We start from the raw sequence: 26,263 nt of genomic DNA on the forward strand, positions 1-26,263 counted from the left end.
CAGTGAGGCATTAATTATTTTATGATTAAAATGTGCATGTAGGCTACAGGTATGGCAGGATGTTGATTATTTAGATAAATAAATTGGTGCTCAGAGCCTCATATTGACTTAGCAGCTGGGTATCTGCTGAGCTGTCTGTTCAGCCTCAACACTTCACAGTAATGGAATGGTGCTTCCCTCCTGCTTTATCACAGATGCAGAACTAGGCTCACTAATAAGCCAGAGATGCCACTCCATCATATAGTGCCTCAGACTACATCTTTACATCACTAATTAATTATTTGTATTGGTATGGAATTAGCTTCCACTGTTATGCTGATGACACACAGCTATATGTTTCAGCTAAGTCAGATGAGCGACACCAGCTTATTAAGATTGAAGAATGTGTAAAGGACATTAGACAGTGGATGCTCACTAACGTCCTCCTGCTAAATTGTGACAGACAGAAGTGCTTGTACTAGGACCAGATGGAGCTAGAACCATCTGGATCATCATCATCATGTGCTGCAGTAAAGGACCTTGGTGTTGTTATATTTCTCAGAAATATTAGTAAGATAAGAAATATAATATCACTACATAATGCAGAAATATTACTACACACTTTCGTTAGCTCTAAGTTGGTTTACTGTAATGCCTTACTGAGCATAAGGAAGTGAGTCCATTTTACCATTATACAACCATAATATATTATTATTATTATTGTTATTATTATTATTATTATTATTATTATTATTATTATTATTATTATTATTATTATTATTATTTAGAGGAAAGACACAAGTTAGTCCTTTGGGTAAACCAAGATTAGCCTACTGGATGACAGAGGGAAGAACCACACCCTTGACATCCAGCTCTTACCATTACATGCTATTCTGCAAGGGCTTAATGATCTGTTCTGCAGCTAGAGTACCTGGGCATCACCATGTGTTGTGTGACTACACAGCCGTGTTAAAACTGTAGGTTTTGGGCTCAGGGAAAAGTGAGAGTGCCCATGACTTCTGACTCAGATGATAAAGATCAGCTGATTCTGTATGATTTTCTAGGTTTTAACCAATTACTGAAGCCATATTCTATGAAGACTTACATTAGATTACTTATAGGAGCTCACTGTCAAAAAAAATCAGTTTCAAAACATTGGATGGAACATGCAACACATGCAACAGAATGAATAGATGAATTAAGATGAATTTACACAGTGTTCTCTACCTAGTGCTAGTAACAGCCTGAAGTGGACTAACAGCTATGTAAAACATTGAAGTTAGTCTGCAATCAGTGAAACTGATTTAAAGGACTGGATGAAGACAGCCAGACACACACACACACACACACACAGACACACCAATCGACAGAGACCAAGTAAGAGGCTGGTTTTGAGAACTTGCCCAACAGTGTTGTTGCGTGACTGAGAGGCATGTAGGGAAACACAAAGACATTGTGTGATCTCCTCAGTCTCCCCCTCTGTTTAACTCCACATTACATTCCCTTATGCATTCCACAGACACCACACATACTGACAATGTGCTCCCATATTTAGTGTGGAGTTAAAAAGGTGTTTTTCTCGTGTGAATTATAATGATAGTAAAAATATTAGTAAGAATTTAGTAGAATCATTCTTAAAATCATGATGAACACAGTGATCAGTTTTCCCTCATACTTTCAGAAGTAGGTTGTGAACTGCCAGGATGATGTCCTTCAGAACCAGAATGAGTCTCTGGTCTGCTCGTTTCCATCCCAAGTGCCACTAGTGAAGCTGCTACTTCACAAGTATGACAACTGAAAAAAAAATCATGCTTATCTCATTTTGCAGAGGAATTGATGAGGTGAATTCAGAGATACTGAAATAAAGTACCACAATTATTTCTTTCTTGCTAATAAATCCATTTTTGTATTGTTAAGTGTACTCCATTACTGATACACAACTGGTGTTAGTAATTCCAGTCTTTGACTAACCACATCTGAATGTGTCACTAGAACAAACATGTGGCTTATTGTTTTTGTCACCATGAAGCAGTATGGGGGCAACAGCCATAATTCAGATAGCAATGTGGAAAGAGTTCTTCATGGGTTACCGGACAATTCATTATGTTTTAATTTTATTCATGGAGTAAGTTTAAAAATAGAAAAAGTCACACAGTAGCTATACAAAAATCAATCCAGAGATGACAGTGGCAGAGAAAAACGCCCTCATGATCAAGAGGTAGAAAGGTTGATTTAGGATTATAAATCATTACAATGCACTTGATGTATATAGAAGTAGTTCTTGAGTACAGATATGCGGTTATGGAGAGCTGGCACAATTCTAACAAGATTGTTTTCTCTTAATCCCGTTAAATAGTGCACAAAATTTCAGCCTCACACCTGCAATAGTTTATGGAGGCTTTGAAAAGGGGCATGGCTCTATAAACATGCGCTCCAACAAAAAAAAAACTTCCAAAGTACAATTTGTCATCACTTTTGAACTTTCTGTGTTAGATTGTGCAAGTTGTGGAAAATTGTGGAAGTTTTTTTTTCTAATCCCAGAGTAGTCAAGGTAAAAGAAGATGGATTTTCATGTTCATAGGAAGTGCTCTCAGCTCCAAAGAAACAAAGTGCAAGCAAACCATTTTTTTTTTCAAAAATAATTTATTTTGAGCATTCATAATGGCTGTCAAAAGCTGTATACATTTTTATGAGAAAATTATTATTTAAAAATCTTTTGTAAGAGTTATTTTTGTCACAGTAAATATTTCACTTCCAATTGTAATTTCTAATTATTTGGTCAGTTTTCTGTCATTCTCTTGAATAGTGCCAATAATTACTGAAGTGAAATATTTTACTATGTGAGAGCAGGTTAGAGAACACAGTTATCCGTTATACAAGCCAATAGATGTAGCCCTGATAAACACCCACAAGCTTTTTGTGTGTGTGTGTGTGTGTGTGTGCTTACTGCAGATTCACAAAGGTGCCATTGTTAAGATTAAGATCAAGTCTCTGGTTCTCCACCTGCTAACAACAGGCATTTATTTTTGCACCTCTTCTTTCTTCTGCAGCTCTTTATTTTATTGTAGGTCAAAAAAATCATAATGAAGTCCATGCCTGCTTTTAGCACAAAGATTTTTGAAACATTTTTACATACACTCACTAGCTGTTTTAAGAGGACCCTGTACACCTTCACATTTATTCATGTTATCCATTCAGCCAATCAGGTGGCAGCAGCACAAAGCAAAAATTAGGCATTAAACATCAGAACAGAGGAAAAGTCTGATTTCTGTGATTTTAACAGTGACATGGTTGCTGTTAGCAGATGGGCTGGTTGGAATATTTCACAAACTGCTGATTGCCTTTGATTTTCTCAAACAGCAGTTTCTAGATTTTATACAGAATGGTGTACAAAAAATCCTGTGAGTGGAGGGTCTGCAGGCTGGAGCACCTTTATCGCTTTTCTGCTCATTATTTTTGTAATGAGTGCTTTTACGAGTTCATGAGTTACTATATCCTTCCTGACAGCTCAAAACAATTAGACATTTACTGCCTTTTCTTTTTGATACTTTTCACACAATTCTGTGTAAACTCTAGTGTGAAATCCCACAAGATCAGCCATTTATGAAATATTCAAACCAGCCCATCTGCTACCAACACTCATTCCACAATCACAGTCACAGAGATGACACATTTCCTTCATTCTAAATGTCTCACAAATGGGCACTAAGGAAATTTTCTGTGTCATTATTTAGGTCAGTGCACCTGATCTCTTAGTAGTGCTAAGTTTGCTCAGTAGTGGGCCATGGCATCATTTATGACTCTATTAATCCATAATAAAAAAAAATGGCTCATTTCCAGTTTCAGCATTGTTTCCTATGGAAGAGTTGTACTGTAAGAAAGAGAGTCTAGAGGTTTATAAGTAGTGGTGGTTTCTGAACACAAACATGTTGATGTCACTGTAATAACAGTTGTGCACATGCCGGTGTGTGCTATATTCCATGTGAAATGTGAAAATGAAAGAAATTAACAGCTGAAGCTCTCGAAGTGTTCAGGGAACAATGCCAAATATGTCAGCTATGTACATAATGAACATTGTGAATACAAATCCAATGACTTGGTTGAAGAAGTTTTTGTTCAACAAATTTGGATTTGTTTAAAAAGTAAGACGGTCTATTTTAATATATTTTAAAAGCCCGTACCAATTAAACTTGGAAGAGTTTAGTGTTTAAAGTGAGTAATTTTCCAGAGGACTCTGTTCGACTGGCTCATTAAGAAAATGTTGAATGTAGAGTTCAAATCAAGCCTGTTCCAGTATGACCATGCTCCTGTGTGCAGTGTGAGCTCCATGAAGACATGTTTTGCCAGGGCTGAAGGAATCTGAGGGATCACCTCAACCCCCCTGAACAGATTTCAGAGGAACTGGAACGTTGACTGTGCACCTGGCCTTTTAGTCCAACATCAGTCTCTTACTTCGTCTTCTTTCGGCTACACCCTTTAGGGGTCGCCACAGCAGACATTTTTTTCCATCTTAACCTGTCCTCTGCATCTTCCTCTATCACATTAACCCCCTGCATGTCTTCCCTCACCATATCCATAAACCTCCTCCTTGGCCCAAACCATCTCAGTCTGGTCTCTCTCACTTCGTCTCCAAATCATACAACATAGCTGGTCTCACCACAGTCCTGTAAATTTTCCCCTTCACTCTTGCAGACATATTTCTATCACAAATCACTCGTGCCACTCTTCCCCACCCAGTCCATCCTGCCTGTACTCTCTTCTTCACTTCTCTACCACACTTTCCATTACTCTGGACACCCAAAGAATTTAAACTCATCCACCTTCCTCACTACTATTCTGTACTCTGTCCTGTTCTTATTGACTTTCATTACCCTCCTCTCTAGTGCAGACCTCCACCTCTCCAGGCTTGTCTCAACCTCTTCTCTACTCTCACTACAGATCACACTGTCATCTGCGAACATCAGTCCATGGGGGCTCCTGTCTGATCTCATCCGACAACCTGTCCATCAGCACTGCAAAAAAGAAAGGGCTAAGAGCTAATCCTTGATGCAAGCCTACTTCCACCTTAAACCAGTCTGTCATTCCTACCGCACACCTCACTGCTCTCACACTGTCCTCATACATATCCTGCACCACCCTAACATATTTCTCAGCCAATCCTGACATCCTCATATCGTACTATAACTCCTCCCTCAGCACCATGTTTATCACCCTAAACTGCAGTACATTCTTTGCAGCTTAGTCCCTCTGTCTAGCCAATCGATACAGCTCTCTCCCTGTACCAGTCATAGTGCCAACATTTAGAGTCCCATCTAAGGGCACACTGGTATGTGCAACCCCAGTCCCTGACCTCACACTAATGCTCTTGTGGCTGAATGGAAAAGCCTTGTGCAAGGCCCGTAACCCTCAGCTGCTGAACCTTAAAAATAAGATAAATGTAAGTCACTACAGATAAGGGTGCATGCCAAATGTTTTATTGACCTTAATTTATGGTGTTGGCTTGCATTTATTATTATTATGAACAGTCAGTTCTTGATGGAAAAAGGGGCAAATGTAGGGCTCTTCATGTAAATGTAAAATAAACGACTTTGTCAAGGACCAAATAGTGATGGCTAGGTCTGAGCATCTTCAAAACAGCAGGCCTTGCGGTGTGATCCTGGTATACAGTGATTAGTACATACTAAAGAAGACCAAAAAAAGACAAGTGGTGGATCAGTGACAGGGTCAAAGGCGTCCAAGGCTCATTGATGCACATGAAAATTGTTAAAGCTGGCTATGGTGGAAAGGTGTCAGAACACACAGTGCTTGTGTCTCAGTAAATGGAGCTGCTTAGCTGTTAAACAGTCAAAGTGTTCATGCTGAATCCTGTACATCAACAAACGCACCTACCATGAAAACATGTGCATCAGAACAGGACCAGTGGAAAAAGGTGATTTGCATGTGCACTGCTAAGCTGGAAGAGATATGGCACCAGGATGCTTTATTGGTAGAAGACAAGCCGGTGGAGGCAGTGTGATGCTCTGCTGAGAAACCTTGAGTCCTGGCATTCATGTGGGTGTTATATTGATACATATACTTTGCTGTATGCTCACCCCTTCATATTAAAAGAGGTAGTGGCCTTTTTCTGCATGATAGAGCTGTGTGCCACACTGCAAATATTGCTCAGAATGGTTTGAGGAACATGACTAAGAGTTAAAGGTGTTGACTTGGCCTCCAATTTCCACACTCAATACAATCAAGCCTTTGCGAGATGTGCTGGACAAAGAAGTCTGATCTATGGAGGCACTAACTCACATCTTAAGGATCAGCTGCTAACATCATAGTGCAGTATTTCCTGCAAAATTATATGATTATATGATAAGTCAATAAAGTGGAGACTTACATTACATTAGTTTGTCTTGTTGTGTGTAACTTTACACACACTCAAGAGCACAAAAAGGATGCGAATTATATGAATACCAAATTTCTGGACCTTCTATTGCAGTGTTTCCAGTAACAGCACACGGGGGCAGAGTAATGGTTGCAGGTGTAGCAGAATCATTGTCATATCACAGGTTCACTTCTGAGCTCAGGGAACTGTCTTCACATTCTCCATGTCTGCCTGAGGTTCATCTCAGGTTCTCTGCTTTGCTGCCACCTGGCAATAATTTCAGTAGGTGGATTTGTTACTCTTAATTGTCTCTAGGTGTAAATGTGTGTGCATGGAGCCCTGCAATGGATAGGTGTCCAATTCAGGATGTGCATAGTCTTGCCCAGCGTTCTCAAGATAGACTCCAGATCCACCATGCTCAGCATTAAGCACTCACTAATGATCACTAGCTTGGCAATCGTAATTCAGCATTATTTGAAATGAGTTTTTAAGTATGTTATTTTTTACATAGGCTGTAATTCTGTAATTCTTTATTTTGCTAGTAATTCCTATTCTCTCTAATGTGCTACGTATATGTGCTATGAATAAATCAATCATCATTTCTGTATAAATCCTTATCATACAGTACACACTGTTTATAAATGAGGCCTCGGGGCAGGTGTTGAAGATTGATCACATTAAGGTATCTCAAATATCTCTCTTACACACTAGGTGCGTTTACATGGACACTTGTAATCCGATCGTAACAGGACTAGAAGCACAATCAGATTAAAAAAGTGTCATGTAAACATGACAACGTCAACGTCAATCGGATGGAATTTGCCACATCCAATTAAAATTTCAATCGGATGGTAAGGGGTGGTTTAAACCATTTTTAGTCCGATCGAGAGGACATGCAAACACTTAATCGGATGGAATATGTTCCTGTAAAGTTCTGCGCATGTGCAATGAAGCAAGAATGACGTATGACGTACGGACGTTGATACGAATGACGTACGGATGTTTTCGTGGCCTGTGCACGTCAAAAGATCTAATCCGATTCTAATCATGTGTCACGTAAATGCGCATAACAATCTGATTACTTTATACCGCGTTCATGTAAATGCTGCGATCGGATTCGTCAATCTGATTGAATTCAGTCCGATCTGATTAAAAAGTGTCCATGTAAACGCACCTTCTGTGTGTATGTGAGGAGAAAAAACAAAAAAACACATTTCCTTATAATGACTCCATTCTGATATTTTATTATTTTATACATTTACTCATACACATATTCACAGAGATGTGTGCTCACACAGACACACACGCATTCAATATTCAAGTGACTAGCATCGTATTTCTTTTCAGGAAGTCAAACGAGTTTCATTAAAGTTATTAGACAGGATATTCTTTTATAAAAAAAAAAAAAAGAAGACACATATTACTGATTATTGTTTCAGATTTTCTTAGAGCCCACTTAGTGCAGTTTAAAAAAAGGTACATGGAAAATACAGTAAAACTGCTACAGTAAAACTAATAATAAGACCATGTAGATTTAAGAAGCCAATATGAAAGGCACTCTTCAGAAAAAAAAATCAGATTAAATGTAATTTTGCAGAACACAGTGTACAACAGATGTATGATTAAAATGAACAGCTGCTCTAACATTATTATTAAAGTTTGGGCTGGAACAGAATGACACATTAAAATAAAAATTATTCTCTCAAAGGAAATTTGAACTGACTATTAAATATAACTACATTGTCAGGCCAAGTGTTCCATAATTAGATTATGAAAACTGCTGGAATAAATTTCTTGTAAGGATCATTTTTAGTAGTAATAAAGACATACAGGATAATTTCCCTAATGAATTTCAAAAGCCTTTTTCAATATTTTGTAAGAACACCTTCACTGATATCAGTTTAGGATACCAGCAAAGCTATTTTAGATTTCCTTATTACGGCATTTCCACCCACACACTGTCACACTGCTAGCTGAAAACATTAATTCATTATGACCCTGAAATATAACATGCTATTAATGCGCTGCACATGATACACTGTCAACTGGAGCTAGATGTCTCCTGAAACTGTGGAAAACTCAAAGCTAACCATGCTGTTAAAAGTAGTAGTATTAACAACAGTTTCTTAAATAATAATAATAATAATAATAATAATAATAATAATTACATCCCTTTTTACCAGTTGATTATGCAAAAAATAAAAAGATACTTCAGATAGAAGATACTTGTGTTACAAACAAAATGAGATCGCCTCATCCTCAAGAAGTTTGAGCACTTTGATAAAAGCAGAATTTTAGTTTAGTTTGTCACTTAGGAGTGTGTCAAGAAGACTTTAGAGAAGAAATTGATGCTGCTCATCAGTCTGAGGAGGGTTATAAGGCCATCTCTAAACAACCTGAAATTCATCATTCTACAATGAGAGGGACTGGTTCGCAAAAGAGAGCCTTCAAGCCAAGTGCCAATTTCCCAGAAGTGGGTGTCACAGCCCAAGATCAGATTGTTTACTGCTTAGTGATATAAATAAAAACCCAAGAGCTACATAATGTGGCCTACAGGTCTCTGTAAGAAGACTGAATGACTTACTCCAGAATGACTTACTTTTATCTTATTTTACACATCTGAACAGTTGAGGGTTCAGGGCCTTGTTCAAGGGCCCAGCAGTGGCAGCTAGGCAGTGCTGAGATTTGATGTATTTTGTCCAATGTCTTAACCACTGAGCAACCACTGAACTACCACTGGCCACTTAACAAGCTAATTTGTCGGCATGTTAACTGGCGTCACTCTATGAACTTGGAATGATCCCGTACTCCAAGGTAGACATTGCAAATTGAGGTGGTGTTTTCTTTCTGGTTGGAGGTTGGGAAGTTGCACATTATCCACAGTTTTTGGAATAGATTATTATGTAGTACTGTCAGGAAGCATATTTGATCAAATCACTCTCACAAAACACAACAGTAACCTTAACATAGTACCACAGTGTGTGCAGAACCCCAGTACCAAAAGGGCTAAAAGAAAGCAGACAGCACAGAGTTGTATTTTGGGACACGAGTTAGAATGTAACTGTAGCAGTATAGTAGGACGAAACATTTCATACACTTGCAGAGTTTTTTATTACACCACACCTTAAATCATGAATTTTCGTGGAATGCCTATTCAGAAGATGCAGTAGTTTTACAGAAATATAAAAGAAAACAGTTCATGAGCCATTATTGTATTGTAGCTGAGAAACAATGGATGAACTGCAATAAGCAAACCACAATCCCACACAATCTCTTATTCAAGTCACATTCAAGTATTTATTTATTCATGAATTAATCAATTTTCAATTAAAAAAATAATAATAAAATGAGGAGTAAAATACTCCAAGGCATTTTCCAATTCATTAACCCTGATTTTGACCAGTAAGACCAGTAAAGTCATTCTGTCATTTTTAGTAAAAAAAAAAAAAACTCTTTATCCTAGGCCGACATCCAGTGACATCATCACAATAAAGCCAAGTATGGAGGTCCAGGAAGCCAACTTCCCATTGCCACTGAAAAAAAAAAAAAAACAATCACAGCTTAATTTGTGGGCAGACTACATCTAACCAGATTTAACCATCTAACCAGCCTTCTACATCTAACCAGATTTAAACATCTAACCAGCCTTCTACATCTAACCAGATTTAAACATCTAACCAGCCTTCTACATCTAACCAGATTTAAACATCTAACCAGCCTTAAACATCTAACCAGCCTTCTACATCTAACCAGTATTAAACATCTAATCAGACTTCTAAATATAACTAGCCTTAAACAACTAACCAGCCTTCTACATCTAACCAGCCTTAAACAACTAACCAGAATTCTACATCTAACCAGCCTTAAACATGTAACCAGCATTAAACATCTAAAAACCATTTCAATAAGAGATTAATCACCTGACTTGAGCTTCAGGAATGATGTCATCAACAACAACATAAACCATGGCCCCTGCAGCAAAGGCCAGTGCATAGGGTAGCAGTGGCTCAGCCAGCACCACGGAAACCGCACCTAGCAACCCTGCCACCGGCTCCACCATCCCACTGAGCTGCCCGTACCTGAGAATACACATGTATATGCACACACACAGAGACATACACACCGTTAACAAATAATTGATATACTGTAGATATTTATGGACAGCTTTATAAATCAGACTCTCACAAATGAAAACTTCTTCAGCAAGCAACACACATGAATTTACATGACATTTTAGTTCCAATAATTAAGCTCAATGAGGATTCATTTCCTTCTTTTCTCAGCTTTAAAATGATTTGCTCCTATAGGCAGCTCTCAGGTCTTCATGGTGACTTATCCTTTAAAACCAAATGCAGTCTTCACCAGTGAAACCCAGGGCTTAAACCAAGAGTAGACATTTAGAGCTATTAACTGTTTAAACAATCAATCAAGACACAGCTGGGCAACAAGAAACACCTGAAAACTGGATGGGTTCACACAGAAGGTATCATGTTCAAGTTGTAAATATTGGGAAATTAAGCTGAAATTTGAATCTTCTCATATTCAGCTTTTGCTCTCAAAACCAAATGTCTATGTGTATAGCAAATCCAAATGAATTGGCCAATAATTTTGATGGTGGCTTATTTACATAAGAGATGTACTGTAATGATTCTGGCAAACAGAATAAAGTCTGCATTTTTGACTAATGTCTGAATCCTAAACTCAATTCTACTTAAAATCAAACTGCAAATTAAAGATCATTCAAGCAGGACACACCAAAAACCTACATGATGAAATGTTTTGACGAAAACATCAGTTTCGTAAAATAATATTAAATGCTACACATCAACAGCTCCAGTGCAGCTGCCAGTAACGACTGTTGCAGTAGGTAATTAACGTAGAATGTGTACATGTTGACATATTTCATCACAGCTGTTTAAGGCATTTAACTTTTATAAGCATGTATTTTTATACTACCTTTTTATACTTATATTTTTTTACTTTTATATTCTTTAAACTTTATTTGAGTGAATATTAGCTGCAGTGCTGCATTGTGCTTTTCTTTAATAAAAAATCTACAGGAGGTGAAAAATATGTTGCAATTCAAAGATTTGTGATATCTGGTTTAATTTGACATTTCTACTCAAATATATTTTTCTGTGCAAGAATGTATTTTAATATGAATCAGAGATTAAATAAATAAACACACATACATACTCCATTAAACATTAAACTAAGTTGAATCAGTATTTGTGTGCTAAACTCTGGCCCATCAGATTTAAAGCTTCCAGCATGTATAAATGCACCCACAGGTCACTGGCACATTAATATATGCTGCCACATATTTGGCTGATAATTGCGTGAATGTGTGTATATATATGCACTATATTTCAAATAATTGCCAATTTTAATTATTTTAATTTTCTTATTTTAATTGACAGATGGCTTAATTAGTCCAAACATATAGGAAACTTGTGTTTCTGTATATGTCTAAAGATTATGTAAATATAATAAAACTGAATAATATTCAAGTGATACATTTGTCTTGAGAGTCTTCATATAAATGTAGCAGCACAGACTTTTATTCAAAATTAAATTCTGAGATGCATTCTGTGGATCCTTTTCTAGACAAATAAAGACTGAAAAAGGTTTTAACACACTTGTGAATGACAAGACAAGACAGAGTGAGAATGTAAGAATTCACACACTCACCAGAAGGCTCGCCATGTAGAGACTCCAGAGCCTTTCAGCGGCAGACTCACTGCAAGGCCTTCTGGGAAATTCTGAATGCCTATGCCTATAGCCAGGTTTCTGAAATGCAAACATATTATTGTTAAACTCTGCACTCAGGCATTAAATAAATGTTTAAATGGAACACATTAAAATCTACGCCTTATTCCTAGACACATGAATTAATTGTACTTAAACAATAGTGAAAGTGTTGAGCTGGTTTTAAGATCTCGTAGCCCCTAGTGTGAGGGTGGTCATGGCTTCACTAGGCCTCATATCTGGGTTTATGTGTTTGGCCTGCACTTAAGAAAAGCCCAAGAAAAGTTGCTTTGTTTTGTCCCCGCACTTGTTTCTGCACTGTTTTGTTCCATCCATTGAAAGTCGTTCCTGGCTCACCATCAGGAACCTGTCTCTGAGAGAAGAAAGGCTAATGACAGCCAGTCACGGAAAGGCTAACTGCAGACAAGGTCTGTAGGAAGGAGGGAAAGGAGGGAAAAGGCAGGGAGAGGGTGTTGGGGGTGAGGAGGGTGCAGACTGCAGTTAGGATAAGAGAGAGACTAACTGGTGAGAATAATGCTGCATTCAACTTACCTCCCAAGTAGGAAGTTAGAACTCGAAATAATGTAATTTTTGACCTTTTTGCATTCTACAAGGTGGGAAAAAACATTGAGGCTGACCACATTCATCTTTTGTAGGCAAAAAGATAACTAACTGTGATGAGTGTATATTTAAGTGTATAAAGTACACTTACTGCCTCAAAACAGTGAACTGTGTAGTCAGTGTCCCAAAAAAAAAAAATCCCATCATGACTAATTAAAGTAAGAGTAACTTGTACCATGGCAAATTCCAAATAAAAACTCTGGCAAAGAGCTGCATTTTAAAATTCAAACAAAGTTTTCTTTATCTGGGTGATGGCAGGTAGTGAGATTCTGAATAATTACAGCACACGTGTAGGCATGTTAAGACAAACAGAACTGAGTGTGTTAAAAGTTGTTCATTATGAACAGATTGTGAATAAGAGTTCTGGGATGAACACACAACAGACTTCATGATTACAGCAGCTGCTCTTAGATACAACTCTCCAGTACCAAGGTCAGACCAACAGCAGTGGAAATTTTGAATATTATACAGATCCTAACACACAGCATTCAGCAGATAAACAAAAGACAATAGAAAGGAAAGAGGAAGACGAACAAACTATGTTTTCTGTTCCAACCTCTCATCATTTAGTCATCCTCATTTTTTAGTTTGGTGTATGTGGAAGAAAGAGAGTAAGAGAAATTGAGAGTTCTCAGTGTGGTGAAGTGAACTCAGTCACCGAATTCCTCAGTTCACTCTGGGTTCATTCAGGAAGAGGAATGAATCACGGCACCTCATACTGTTTCAATACAAGTTTATTTTTCCAATTCCTTAAAAATGTGTGCTGGCATAAATCATCCCACTAATGGAGATCTGTAGCATTCTGGATCTTTTGTGTGTCCACCCATCAATTTCTCCATTCCTGGTGGATCCAACTTACAGTAAACTGTCTGTCTGTAAAACATTCATCTGAGTGTTTTTTTTTTGTTGTTTTTTTATAAATGGGTGATTTGCTTTTTCAATGCTCAAGAAGTTGCATTGAAAAGTGCAAACTTGCAAAACAGTGTCATATATGGTTAAAGGAGTAGAAGCCCGGTTTCTCACAGGGCAAGACAGAAGCGTCAGTGTTCCTGCCCACTTCAGCCTGACACACACACAAACATATTCATGAAACCATATAAAACAATCAATATTAGTCTCCACCCAGTCTTAAGCCAATCAGATGCTGTGCTCTAAAATAAACTTCTTCCAGGCTCTGAAAAATGTCTTATGTATTGTGCTTCTAGAAAGTATTAGAAGTGGAAGAACTCAAGTGGCCTGTACAAAGCCTTAACCTCAACCCCACTGAAAACCTTTGGGAAGAACTGGAATGTGAACAGTGCTCCACAGGCCTCCTCACCCAACATCAGTTCCTGACCTAACTTGACTGAATGGACACTAATCCCCTCAGCCATATTCCAAAATAGAGTAGTGGAAAGTCTTCCGAGAAGAGTGGAGTTCATAAGAACAGCAAAAGGGGAAATAAATATTGTAAGAAAGTTTAACAAGCACATATGGGTGGGATGGTGGTCTTGGTTAGCCATATAATGCAAATAGAGAATGTTGGTAAACAGCAATTTTCAGGTCATGCCCCATAATTTCATTTGAATTTTGGTCTGGGCTTTGATTCCTCCACAAATCGTTAAGCCAGTTATTTGTAGCTTTTGCCCTGTGCTTTCACTCTGTCCTGCTGTAACCGAAGCAGGTTCTCCTCAACATTTTTCTATATTTAGCTTGATCCATTCTGCCTATGATGGCAACAAGCTTTCCAGTTCTTCCCGTAGAAAAACAACCCAAAAGAATGATGTTATCACCAATGTAATCGATGACAGAAGTGGTGTTACCTGGCAAGTATCTGTATCTGGTTTGCAGCAAACATTATGCTTTGCCTTCAGGTCAAATGGCACATCTTTAGCCTCATTAGACCACAAAATCATTTTCCCATACCTATTCTAACATGTTCAGAAGTGGTTTCTTACTGGCCACTCTGTTATTGCTGAAATCTGCACAGGTTCTCCTGCTTCAGCCAGTGAGCTCTGTAACCTCTTCAGTGTTGTAGAAATCAATAAGTTAGGCCTGTGTCTGAGTTATGCCATATTTTTCCCCATACTGTTATAACAGATTTCACAGTGCTAAAAAGAAGATTCAGAGCTTTGCAGATGTTTAAAACTTCTCAAAGGTTTGTGGGCAGTTGCTTGGTCTTCATAACAACAAGACTGATCTAATCTGCCATTCTAGCCGTGTGAACCCTCAAAGTCAGAGATATTTATTGTGCAAGCATACATTTAGACACACCTAATTTTGTTATTTCTGTAGGCAAAAATAGAGAAAAATCCTATTCTAAATCATAAAATTGGGTTTCTTGGCATTATGGACAAAATAGGACTATATACTGTATATAAAGTAATGAAATTATAGGGGGGGGGCTATCAAATGATCAGTCTTTAGAACTCATTCATCAATTCCTCTGAAACCTACTGCCAGCTACTTAGCAGCAAGCATCTGTGCGTGTTTGTGCAGTTTCAATTGTACCAGGTCTCCCATGTTAATTCCCTTTCCAGGCCAGCCCTTGGTGTGTTAAAAAGATGGTTGGAGTTTATAAGTGTGTGTTAGTGTCTGGGAAGGTTGCCATGATGGCCACAGAGTAGACAGAATTTACTAGAAGGACTCTTTGTTTAAGCATTTGGAGAAACAGTAGAATGACCATGTGTAAGGAAAGTTTTTCAAAACACATTTATTTTACTACTTTGCATTAAATCCAGTCTTTCCCTCCCACCACAGTGGAGAGGGGAAAACAAATCAGAAGCCCCAAAACAAGTGCTCTGTAAACACTTGGCTGTGTATTTACCTGCTTTGCTCAGCCACTGTTGAGTCTGTTTTGGTTCAGCAAAAGCTGCAGTGTCTTGAATGCCAGAGGCTATAGCAGAAAATTAGACAAGCCCTTCGACATGCCCTCTCCATAGATTATTGTTTCATAAAATTGTCAAAATATAGAATCCCATGTCCTGCTCCTGCTTGAGGCTGATTGTGAGGCCTGCCACATGCTACTCCTGCATGGTCTCCTACCACCACCCTGACCACAACATCATAGCTCCACTACCTACCCCTGTCAAGGACATCCCAGCTTCACCACCATCAGACTCCAGTATGGATGTCACCTCCCCACCACTTGCTTCCCAACAGTATGCCCCTTGCTGTTACTAGTCTCTCTTCCAGACCACCCTCCAGAGACTGATGAAACAAACTCCCCAGCTAAGCTCCATCCACTGAATGGATTGCTCCCTCTCCAGAGGCTGACAGGGCAGCTCCCTCTCCATCCAAAGGCCAACAGTGTGGCCCTGCTCATGCCTGAAACCAACGGCATCACTTCCTCAGGCCTGAGGTAGATAGCACAGCCTCCTGCCCCAGAGTGATGATGCAGCCCCCCACCTCTTGCTCCTGCCAGAGGCCAACAAGGAGGCCTCCCGCATGCTGCTCCTGCCCGAGGCTGAATCTGGGCTTCCCACATCCTGCTCCTGGCTAAGGCAGACAACATGACCATCCACATCCTGCTCCATCCTGAGGTAGACAACATGAACTCTCATATCCTGCTCCTGTCTAAGGCCAACAACATGGCTTCCGGCAATTATGTTTTCCTATTGCCTGCTCTCTGGCTCATATGGAATCAATGATTACTGACAATATACTGACAATATACCGACAACGATTACTAAACATACTGACAATAACTGCATTTCATTTGTAATAACAGCGTTGCGTTACTACTGACTAGCAAACCTCATCACTTGGACAGTGAAGAGTTTCCAATTTTTCCCTTCTTATTTTCCTGCTACACAGCTGAGTCTTTGCCATTCAGTTTATTTAGCTTTTTCAGAATGCTTTGGTTGTATTTGCTAGTTGGTTGTGCCTATGTGTCTGTTTATGAACATATGTATAAGGGGCAAATTGGCAGGAAATGACAGTGATAGATGAATGCTTTAAACGTGTAAGGATGATTCTTTTTTCTTACTAGTTTACTAGTATAAATAACCTGTAAAACTCCACACACCCACATGGCAGAGGCAGGAATCAAACCCCCAACCCTGGAGGTGTAAAGCAAACATGCTAACCACCAGGTCCCCCACCATTACACCATTTATTTTTTTAAAACAGTTTTTAATCCCTTAATTATTAGGCGTGTTTGCTATGCAAGTCCCTATGAATGATCTGTTGCTACAGAAACAGTACGAATCCACTATAAATACCATATGTGTGAAATAGTACTGTTAATTATGTATTACTGATTTACTGAGCTTGTTGGAGTATCTGAGACAGTTCTTTAAGAGACTTTGACTGTTGAACTTTTGCAACAAAAACCCCACAACCTTTCTGAATCATGTAGGCTTTTGTTGAAAAAGCAATGTTTGGAAATGTAAAGTGTTTTTTTGTGCTGACTCTGTAAGGTAGACATCTATTACAAAGAAATAAGAAATAAGGTGCGTAAGCCTTTTGCACAGTGTAGTGTAAATGTAGTATTGAATGCAGTGAACCATTCATTTCTCTTGGACAGCCTCTCACACTTCACTCACCTCCTCTGACCTCTGACATTCAATACAGAGTATGTAAAGACAGGAATGGAACCAGCTGGTATCCCTCAAGCATCTGTGAAGCCCTCTTTTCTAACTATACACCATTTTAGTTTTAGGAAACATTCACCCAGTTATATGGCAACTGTCACTACTGTTGGTGATAAAACAATATTTCTTCACCCTCAGGAGACACCGCAGAACAAAACTCACCATTTCACCATATCTTGTGTGCTATTACCTGCTATTATATATATATATATATATATATATATATATATATATATATATATATATATATATATATATATACATATACATGACATCTTCAAAATATTGACAATGATAAAAACAATCAGATCACACGGCTTTATTGTGACAGTGAGCCAATGGATTGCACAGAATCTTAGGAATAGTATTCCATTCAAATGTATTTGTCTAATGTCAGGCCTTCCTAAACAACTACTGATTGCATTTTACATTCTATTTCAAATGTTGGTGTTATTTTGAGTTCTGCAGCTGAAAAAAACAGCTGTATTTGAGCTGAACATGTTCAGTGGGATCATCCGTATGCTGACAACATTTTTAATCTACATTTCTGAAAGACACCTGCGAGTTTTAACAGAGCTCCTGGTGTGTCGGACTGTTCACTTTAAAAGATTACACACACACTCAGATGCTAGTGCTGTTAAAGGTTATACACAGGTCTCTAAATGTTTCCAAATCTATCCAGCCACTTAACAAAGTGGATATTGTGTGTGATGCTGGAAAAGGCATCAGTTGTAAGTGCAGCTGTGTGTCTGAACTCTCAGCTGTAGTGAAAACCATATGCTCAGCACCTTCAAAACATTCTTCACATAGGAGGAACGAGGGTAAAAAAATAGCATGCTGCTTTGAAGAGGTTCAAAGCATCTGGTTTTAACAGTGCACCCAAGTGTGTGTGGGTATGGGGGAATGTGAAGACTGCCTTTGACCATGAGAACAAGCAAGAAGAAAAGAAAAAGACATACAGCAGTTTTCCCCTCTGGAAACAAGTAGACTTTTGTTTCTCACAGACTTATTGCCCTAGTGCCTTTGGATAGAGAAAGCGAGTGAGTGAATGAGCGAGCGAGTGAGAGAGCGAGAGAGAGAGAGAGAGAGAGAGAGAGATTGAAAAGGAGGGGGTTTGGGGGTGTCGGATGGCTCTGTGAAGAGTGGATAGACTGTGGGAAATAATTTCCAATTCCAGAGTTTTTCAGATGACAACTTCATATCACTGATAACTTTAAAATACTTCAAAACAACTTTCATTATTTCATCTTCTGTAGGCATTTTATCCAGATCAGGATCAAACTTAGGACTCTGAAGCTATGACTCTAAAGATATGGCATTGTTACCCTCCTTATTGCCACAATATTAACATCCTTTCATGGAAAGAATGCATTTTGAAGCCCATTTTGAAGGATTATTATATTTAAATAGGGAGAATTTTAATTTTTCTTTCTCTGTCCCTTCTGTCTGGTAGATTTCAGTCAGTCAGTGTGACAAAGGCTCCTTTCTTGCTCTATAATAACTGCATCATGTGTGCTCATAGCTCCATTCCAGACAATGCTGTTACTCTAGCATAAATTTATTGAGACAAAAGAACACCTGTGCACTCTCTCTCTCACAAACACACACACACACACAGAGTCTTTCTCTCTTCTCTTACATACACCTGCCTGCTCATGACCATCTCACATCCCTAGAACTACATTTCTGTTTACATATTTACACTTTTCCTGTGGCAGCATCACACAGTGTGTAAACGTCAGGACAGGACCATCAGAGAATGTGTTGTGTCCATGCTATTTCTACTCTCATCATGATCATCTTTATTTTACACCAACACATTTAAAACAGTTTTTTTAAAGCTTGCCCACAACTATACTCACATGCTGCAGATAATGCATTGTGTTTACGTCAAGGTTTGCTATTTATGAAATGCTGCCTTTATCACAACTGTTAGCTGTTTGGCAGGAGTAGTCTGAAATTTGGGATAGTGCAAGTAGAATTCTAATGATTTAATTAATAAACATGGCTGCCATCAGTCGGTCAGATTTCAGGCATTAGCAACCTCATACTCTTACACCACCAGGGGGCAGTACTCCCTCACTCACGCCTAGAAAACTCTTTCTCCTGGTCATGATATTTTGAGCCTATCCCAAGAACACTGACGGTGAGGTAGCATACAACCCCCATTGGGACAGAATTCCATCACAGTGCACCATGCACACACACACACTAACATACTCATACATGCTTAGGGGCAATTTATCTTAACTAATCCACATAGCTAAGATAAATAAAGAGGTCAGAGGAAACCATAAAACCCAGAGGAAACCCCCAGAGATATGCTGAAAAGACATTCACTCAAGTCCAGGACCCTGGAACTGTGAGGCAATTTTATTGGTTCAAGGCATAAATATTTGTCTGCTATTATTCATTATTATTAAATTTTATAAAACATTTATCCACTCAAATTGAAGATAATTTGCATATTATGTGAAATTAAATTTTGTGATTTTTTTAATTTACTTTTGCTGCTACACCACTGACCTGTGCTGAAGTATGCAAGAGTGATATGTAGAAACACATCAGATCCAGAGTAACGAATGATATGATCTTGATTTTGATCTAAAACACAGCTGACAGCCTTCATATTAAATAAAGGGCTTATAATCCAAAGTGATAAATACACTTAAAAATCAAACACTGCCTTCATTGACTTCATGTTCAGAGTTATTTAACACCAGATCATCTCTAGAACAGATCTGAACCTCTGTTTAACATGTAAAGCAAGCTGCCTCACAGTTTCAGTGTCCTGGGTTTGACTTTGAGCTCCAGTTACTGTCTGTGAGGAGTATCACATGTTGTCCCCACGTTCACGTGGGTTTCCTCCGAGTTCTCCAGATTCCTCCCACCCACAAAAACATGGCAGTAGGTGAAGCTGAAATAATTGTGTCAATGTGTGTGTACATGATGCTCTGCAGTGGACTTGTGTTCCAGCCAGGGGGAATTCTCCTTCATGTCCAGTGTTCCTGTGATAGACACCAGATCCACTGCAACCCTGAAGAGGATAAAGAGCTTAAAGAACATGAATGATTGAATGAGTAAAAAATGACACAAGTTTTCCTACATTTGATCAATTTATAGTTGTATTTCATGTGTTGGAAGGTCCTTGAGACAAGTTAGTTTCTGTTACCACACATTATAACATAAAAGCAGTTGTTCCCTCACTTGTGTTTCTATTTTTTCTCTTAGAACAGAAAAGTGATAATACTGCACAAGGGCATGAATATAGTGTATATAATTGCCTTGCAGTGGAATTGCTCCTAGAGCTGCTGTTATAGAAAATTACCAACACCATCTAACCTTCAGATTTGAGACTTTTATTCATACAGCACTGGGTATAAATATTTCATGAGGAAGAAACTGGGGACTTGCCTGGCACTCTCAAATGTAGCAGAGGAGGTTTTTCCAGCAGCTCCAAATCCAACCCCGACAGCCAAGCCCTCTGAAAGAGAACATACACACACACACACACGTCAATATCTTATACAGTCTGAAAACATAAATTGTAAACAAATTCATAGACCTGAGGTCGGGTCCTCTCAGTGAGGACATGGTACAATAGACTGCAGTTAATCTTCTTGGAAATCCAGACCAGGGAATTATCTTTGGAAGAATCCATATATTTTCTTGTATACTTTGATATTTGCAGCCCGAATACACCAGTGTATCCTCATGAAACACTGACTTAACATATTTAACCGTGGGTTCAAAAAGTATTCATTCCCATTTTCTTTACTTTATGTTGTCATAGATTTAAAATGGATCAAATGTACTATTGTGCCTGCGATCTACACACAATGATCCACAATGACATACCAAAAAACATGTACTTAGTATTTTGTAGAAACACCTTTAGCAGTAATTACAGCTGCAAGTCAAATCTCAACAAACTTAGCACAACTGGATTCGAGCAGTTTCTCCTACTCCTCAGTCACTCATAAAAGAACTCAGAGGTTCAATCAGATAGGGTGGGAAGCATCTATGAACTGCCACATTTGTGTTTCTTTACATATGTTCTAAAGGCTACAAGTCTGGGCCACTCAAAGACACTCAGAGAATTCTCCTGAAGCCAATTCAGCATTTTCTTCTTCTTGTAAGCTTTGGGTCATGCTGAGTCATGAAAGTGAAACTTTGCCCCAGTCTGAGGTCATGTTCTCTCTGAAGTCTCTTCAAGGACCTCTATCTACATGGCTGAATTTTTCCCTCTCTCAATTCTGACCAGACTCTCAGTCCCTGCTGCTGAGATGCACCCCCATAGCTTGATGCTGCCACTACCATTCTTCACAGTATAACTAGTTGATTATTATTATTGCTTGACCCCTTGCAGAAATGACTGGATTTTATCCATTCTTGTTTACTTGTTTACTTCTACATAACTATGCCCTTAGTAGGGTTGTTATTAGTAAAGGAATTACAAAGTGACTCAAAGATTCAGATCAATCTATGTCCAATTACAATTAATCTAAGTGATGTTGATTACAATGAGTAGCACAAAAATAACTGCAAAAAATAAAAGCAGAAAAGAAATTGAAATGACTTTTTTCTGCAGCAGTAGGGGGTTTGCATTGGAGCTTGTTTTAGTCTTTATAGTTCACATTTTCACTTGACATCTTGTGTCTGTTGTGTTGTCTAAAACAATTGAATCACAGTCATTTGCTTACGTAGATGTGAATGCATCGACTGAAACAAATTAGTGTGAAGAGAAGCACATTTTCAAGATGGCACCTCTGCATGTCTATCACATACATAAACAGCTGAGGTCACAGGAAATGAGTGCCAACCTGTAGTAATGGGATGATAATGGGCTCACGTTCTACACGCACACGCACGCACACACACACATGCATGCACACACACGCACGCACGCACGCACACACACACACATAGGTGCACACGTCTGCAGCATTGTCATATTTAATAGCACACATCTTTAGTCTGTGTAAATGCAAAGGGTAAATTTAATGAACTGGCCATGTGACTTTAACAGCCTTATTTAGAAGAGGAAGTCTCTGCTGAGACTGAGGTAATAGATGTGTACAATAATGTCAAATAAATTAAAACATAATGAATTGAATGTAGCTCTGCACACTGACATATCTTGATACGTAGATAAATGTTGCATCATTCAACTTGCTGACTGATATTCTCCCGTAAAACGTTTACCGAAATTTTAACATATTGTTCCCTCAGTAATTGCATGCTGTTCATTGCCAAAGGCAGCAAACCACCTCATACCATAATGTTAACACCACAAGTGTAGATTATTACAGTAACCAGACAATCTGCCTACAATTTTATGCAACAAAATTGTTTTTACAATCCACACCCCCAAATTCATCTCATTACCATCTGACTCTAATTAACATTTAGAAGAAGCAATTGCCTGAAAAGTTCACATACTCCATGTGAATATTTAAATGATTTTATCAAAATTGACAAGGAGTAAAATTATTAATACACTGCGGAACAAAATAAGTGAACACTTACTGTACAGTAACCCTGTATGGGATATCAATCTGTTCAGTAAGGAAGCATAAGTGATTATAAATCAGTTTCATCTGCTTTGGTGAAGGTGCACTGGAGAGGCAACAGCAAGACAACCCTCTAAAAGGGAATTATTTTGCAGCTAGTAGCCACAGACAACCGCTCTCTCTTTATCCTTCCTGACTGATTTGTCTCTAGTTTTGTGTTTTGGCTAGGGTTTCTGTTACTACTTGTAGCATGAAGGTTTCAAGTCAGGTTTCACAGGTAGTCCAGCTACTCCATCAAGGCACATCTATATGGAGGTTTGGTGTGTTTCCCAGCACATATTCAAAAGCATGGAGGAGATACCAGGAGACGGGCCATTACATGAGGAGAGCAGGACAGAGCTGTAGAAAGGCAACAACCCATCAGCGTGACTGGTATCTAGTTCTTCGTGCAAGGAGCAACAGGAGGAACACTACCAAAAATGAGCCCTACAAAATGACCTCTAGCAGGCGTGACTGGTGTGAAAGCTGTTAGAAACAGATGCCATGATGGTGGCATGAGGGCCCGACATCCTCTAGTGAGAGCTGTGCTCACAGCCCAGCAGCGCACAGCTTGATTGGCATTTGCCAGAAAACACCAAAATTGGCAGGTCCACCACTGGTGGAATCAATAGTGCAGGCGCCCGTAGCTTAAAATAAGTGGCAATGAAATTGTTCCATTAACCAATCAGATTTCGAGTTGGCGTCACTGGGGCCATCTAGCAGGCATACGATTACGTCAGCAATTTCCCGTCCTTTGATTGGATAATTGGAGTAGTCAGAGGCAGTGAACTGCACAAACTAAATAAAATATATACATATATTACAACTCACAATGGCTGACAGAGGAGAAGAAATCGATTTGGTCACGGACATCCTTACAAATGCATTTTCAAGGCGGACTTTTCAAGAAAATCCTTTTGATTATTCAAAATAGTTGGTAAGCTTTTTCAAGAACCATTTATGCTTTTGGGTTTTCAGTTTGCCTTCATTCCAGATCCCCGGGGTGGGCTGTGGGGGTTTTTTTTGCTGCAGTGAAAGGAAACTTGTGAGACTGAATTGTGTTAATTTGTTTTTTTGCTATATGTAATGTAATTTTATTCATGTTCGCTACAAGAGCCTGTGACACAACGCACTTCTATATTCTATATTCACTGCGTTTCATTTCGGATGCTGCGTCCTCTGGAGATTGCAGTTTGCTGCATACATCATCAAGAATGTCTTTTTTGAGAAAAGTAACTGTAATAAAATGGACTATTCCTTGTGAGGTGTGAAATACTGTAGCCTAATTTCTTTTTTTACTTTGTTATTTAATGGATGATTAGTATCTATTGCCGTGGCGTCATAATGATGCTATAGAGATAGATTAATTCAGGAAGGACACCAGTGAAGGCCTAGGTGTGAAATGCATGGCCCGCCACTGCGTTACACTACCTGCAACCTCATCTAGCATGACAGGTTTTGTGGTGGGTCAGTGATGGTCTGGGGAGGAATATGCTTGGAGGGTTACATAGACCTCTACTTGTTAGCCAATGGTACATTACTGCTGTTAGGTACTGGGATGAAAGTGGGCCCTAGGTTCCTCCTGGTACATGTCAATGCCTGGCCTCATGTGGCCAGAATGTGTAGGCATTTTCTGGATGACTAAAGCACTGATTCCATTTACTGGCCCTCACATTCCCCCAACCTGTATCTCATTAACAACCTTGAGGGATTTATGTATTGGAGCATCCAAAGCCACAATTAGCACCATAGACTGTCCGAAGTTCCCTAATGCCCTGAGCCAGGTCTAGGAGAACATCCACTAGAACACTATCTCATCAGGAGCATGTCCAGATTTTGTGAGGAGTGCATACAGGCATACTGTATGGATGCCATACACACTATTGACTTATATTAAAGCTGTGACAAAAGTCATGCAAGTTGGTTTAACCTATGATTGTAATTTTCTTTCAATTTTCAAATCTCACTGGGCTGATGATTTTAGTTTCCATTGACCACTGTCATATTTTGTTCTTAAAAAATTTCACAATGAATACACGATTTTCAGCTTTAATACCTTGTTTGAGACTCAATTTGTGATTTAAGTGTTCCCAGCTGGTCAGTTACTTTTCATCTATTACTAAACATTAAAGTGTAGACCTGAAACACATTAATATTGATACAAATCCTGACTCACAGTAGGGTTGGAGCAGGAGGAAACTGGAAAGCACACAGAATAAGCCTGTTGCATCCTTTTTATTACAATAAAAAAAAGGCAAAAGTAAAGCTAGGAGATAGTAGAAAGACAAGTTGACTAAATCAAATAACCATCCATAAAGGAGGGTTTATACAGGAACAATGTTGAATAATACATTAATAATGTAACGAATAGTTAATGTGGATGCTTGTGTGCATGTATATGAATATATGAGTGCTAGTATGTAAATATGTCTTCTTAATGTAGAAAACATTCCCCTAAACCTCTCGCGCATATCCTGCAAAATCAATAAAACTAATTAATGAACCAATTCTCTAAGGACTACATGAGCAGCTGCAGAACATTAAGCAGCTGCATAAAACAGATGGGTTTACTCTTTCCAAAGGAACCTGATGTTCAAACAGCAACCAAGACAAATACTGCACTGAAAGATTTGTTTGTTTCAGCTCACATACTGATATTTTTAATGCAAAATATTGAACCAACCCTGCAGCTTTGATTAAGCACATTTTTCAGATTGTTAAACCCTATACACAGTACTGTGCATTATCTACAACACTGACCTTTCTGCATGCATCTAAATAGAGCTTTTAATGTGAATATTACATTTACAGCCATACTGAAATGCCCATATTTTAGAGAACAAGCAATATACAGTTTTACATAAGCATGACTCCAATATAAAACCAGCTATATTTTGTGAAGTGTCAATATCCTGATCATTTTCAGTTTGAAGTAATCTGAAGATATTTTAAAGGATTGTACAAGTTCTTTTTGGGGACAAATGTATGTGATCTATAGTTTACTGATAAAAATATTTCTAAATACCAAATCCAAATAGCTAGATATAATGCAAAAAAAAAAAAAACCTTCAACTGTCATGAGGGGAAACACACAAGTACAATTTAATTAGCCTGAGTATTGATTATTGACTTGTAAACTATACTGTAGGTGCCAAAGGCCACCGTTTTGAAGAGGAAGAGTAAATCAATAGAAATTTATTTTCTGCAGAATTCATAAATCATCTAAATTTTTTCCCAAAGGGTAGATCAAATTAAGCCTTACTAAAACCTGTGATATTATTTAAGAAAGAAAATCTATAATATTTGATATGGTGATGTTTGTTGCAAGGGTCCAGTGTGCCAGAGTCTCCAGTGTTCTGTCAAAGGCACATCTCCAATTAAGTTTCCCTCTATGGAAATGTGTTCAGGATGGAGAATGT

The 26,263-nt window shown here is 38.5% G+C and overlaps 1 protein-coding gene across 9 annotated transcripts in view; it reads right to left on the reverse strand.

The window, feature by feature from the left end:
- Positions 1–9,777: 9,777 nt before the first annotated feature.
- The window catches only part of LOC131363492 (zinc transporter ZIP11), a 102,089-nt gene continuing 85,603 nt past the window's right edge, over positions 9,778–26,263 (reverse strand). For 8 of the 9 annotated variants that reach the window (XM_058406065.1, XM_058406067.1, XM_058406064.1 and 5 more), the window contains exons 7-10: positions 20,707–20,776; positions 12,041–12,139; positions 10,270–10,428; positions 9,778–9,882 (exon numbers count right to left, since the gene is read on the reverse strand). In XM_058406065.1, coding sequence (XP_058262048.1) covers positions 9,804–9,882; positions 10,270–10,428; positions 12,041–12,139; positions 20,707–20,776 — 407 coding nt within the window. In that variant the 3' untranslated portion in view covers positions 9,778–9,803. Of the gene's footprint in view, positions 9,883–10,269; positions 10,429–12,040; positions 12,140–20,238; positions 20,330–20,706; positions 20,777–26,263 lie in introns of all 9 variants that reach the window. The other variant, XR_009206331.1, reaches the window with a different exon arrangement.

This window comes from Hemibagrus wyckioides, linkage group LG13, assembly GCF_019097595.1.
Source record: "Hemibagrus wyckioides isolate EC202008001 linkage group LG13, SWU_Hwy_1.0, whole genome shotgun sequence".
NCBI lineage: Eukaryota > Metazoa > Chordata > Actinopteri > Siluriformes > Bagridae > Hemibagrus > Hemibagrus wyckioides.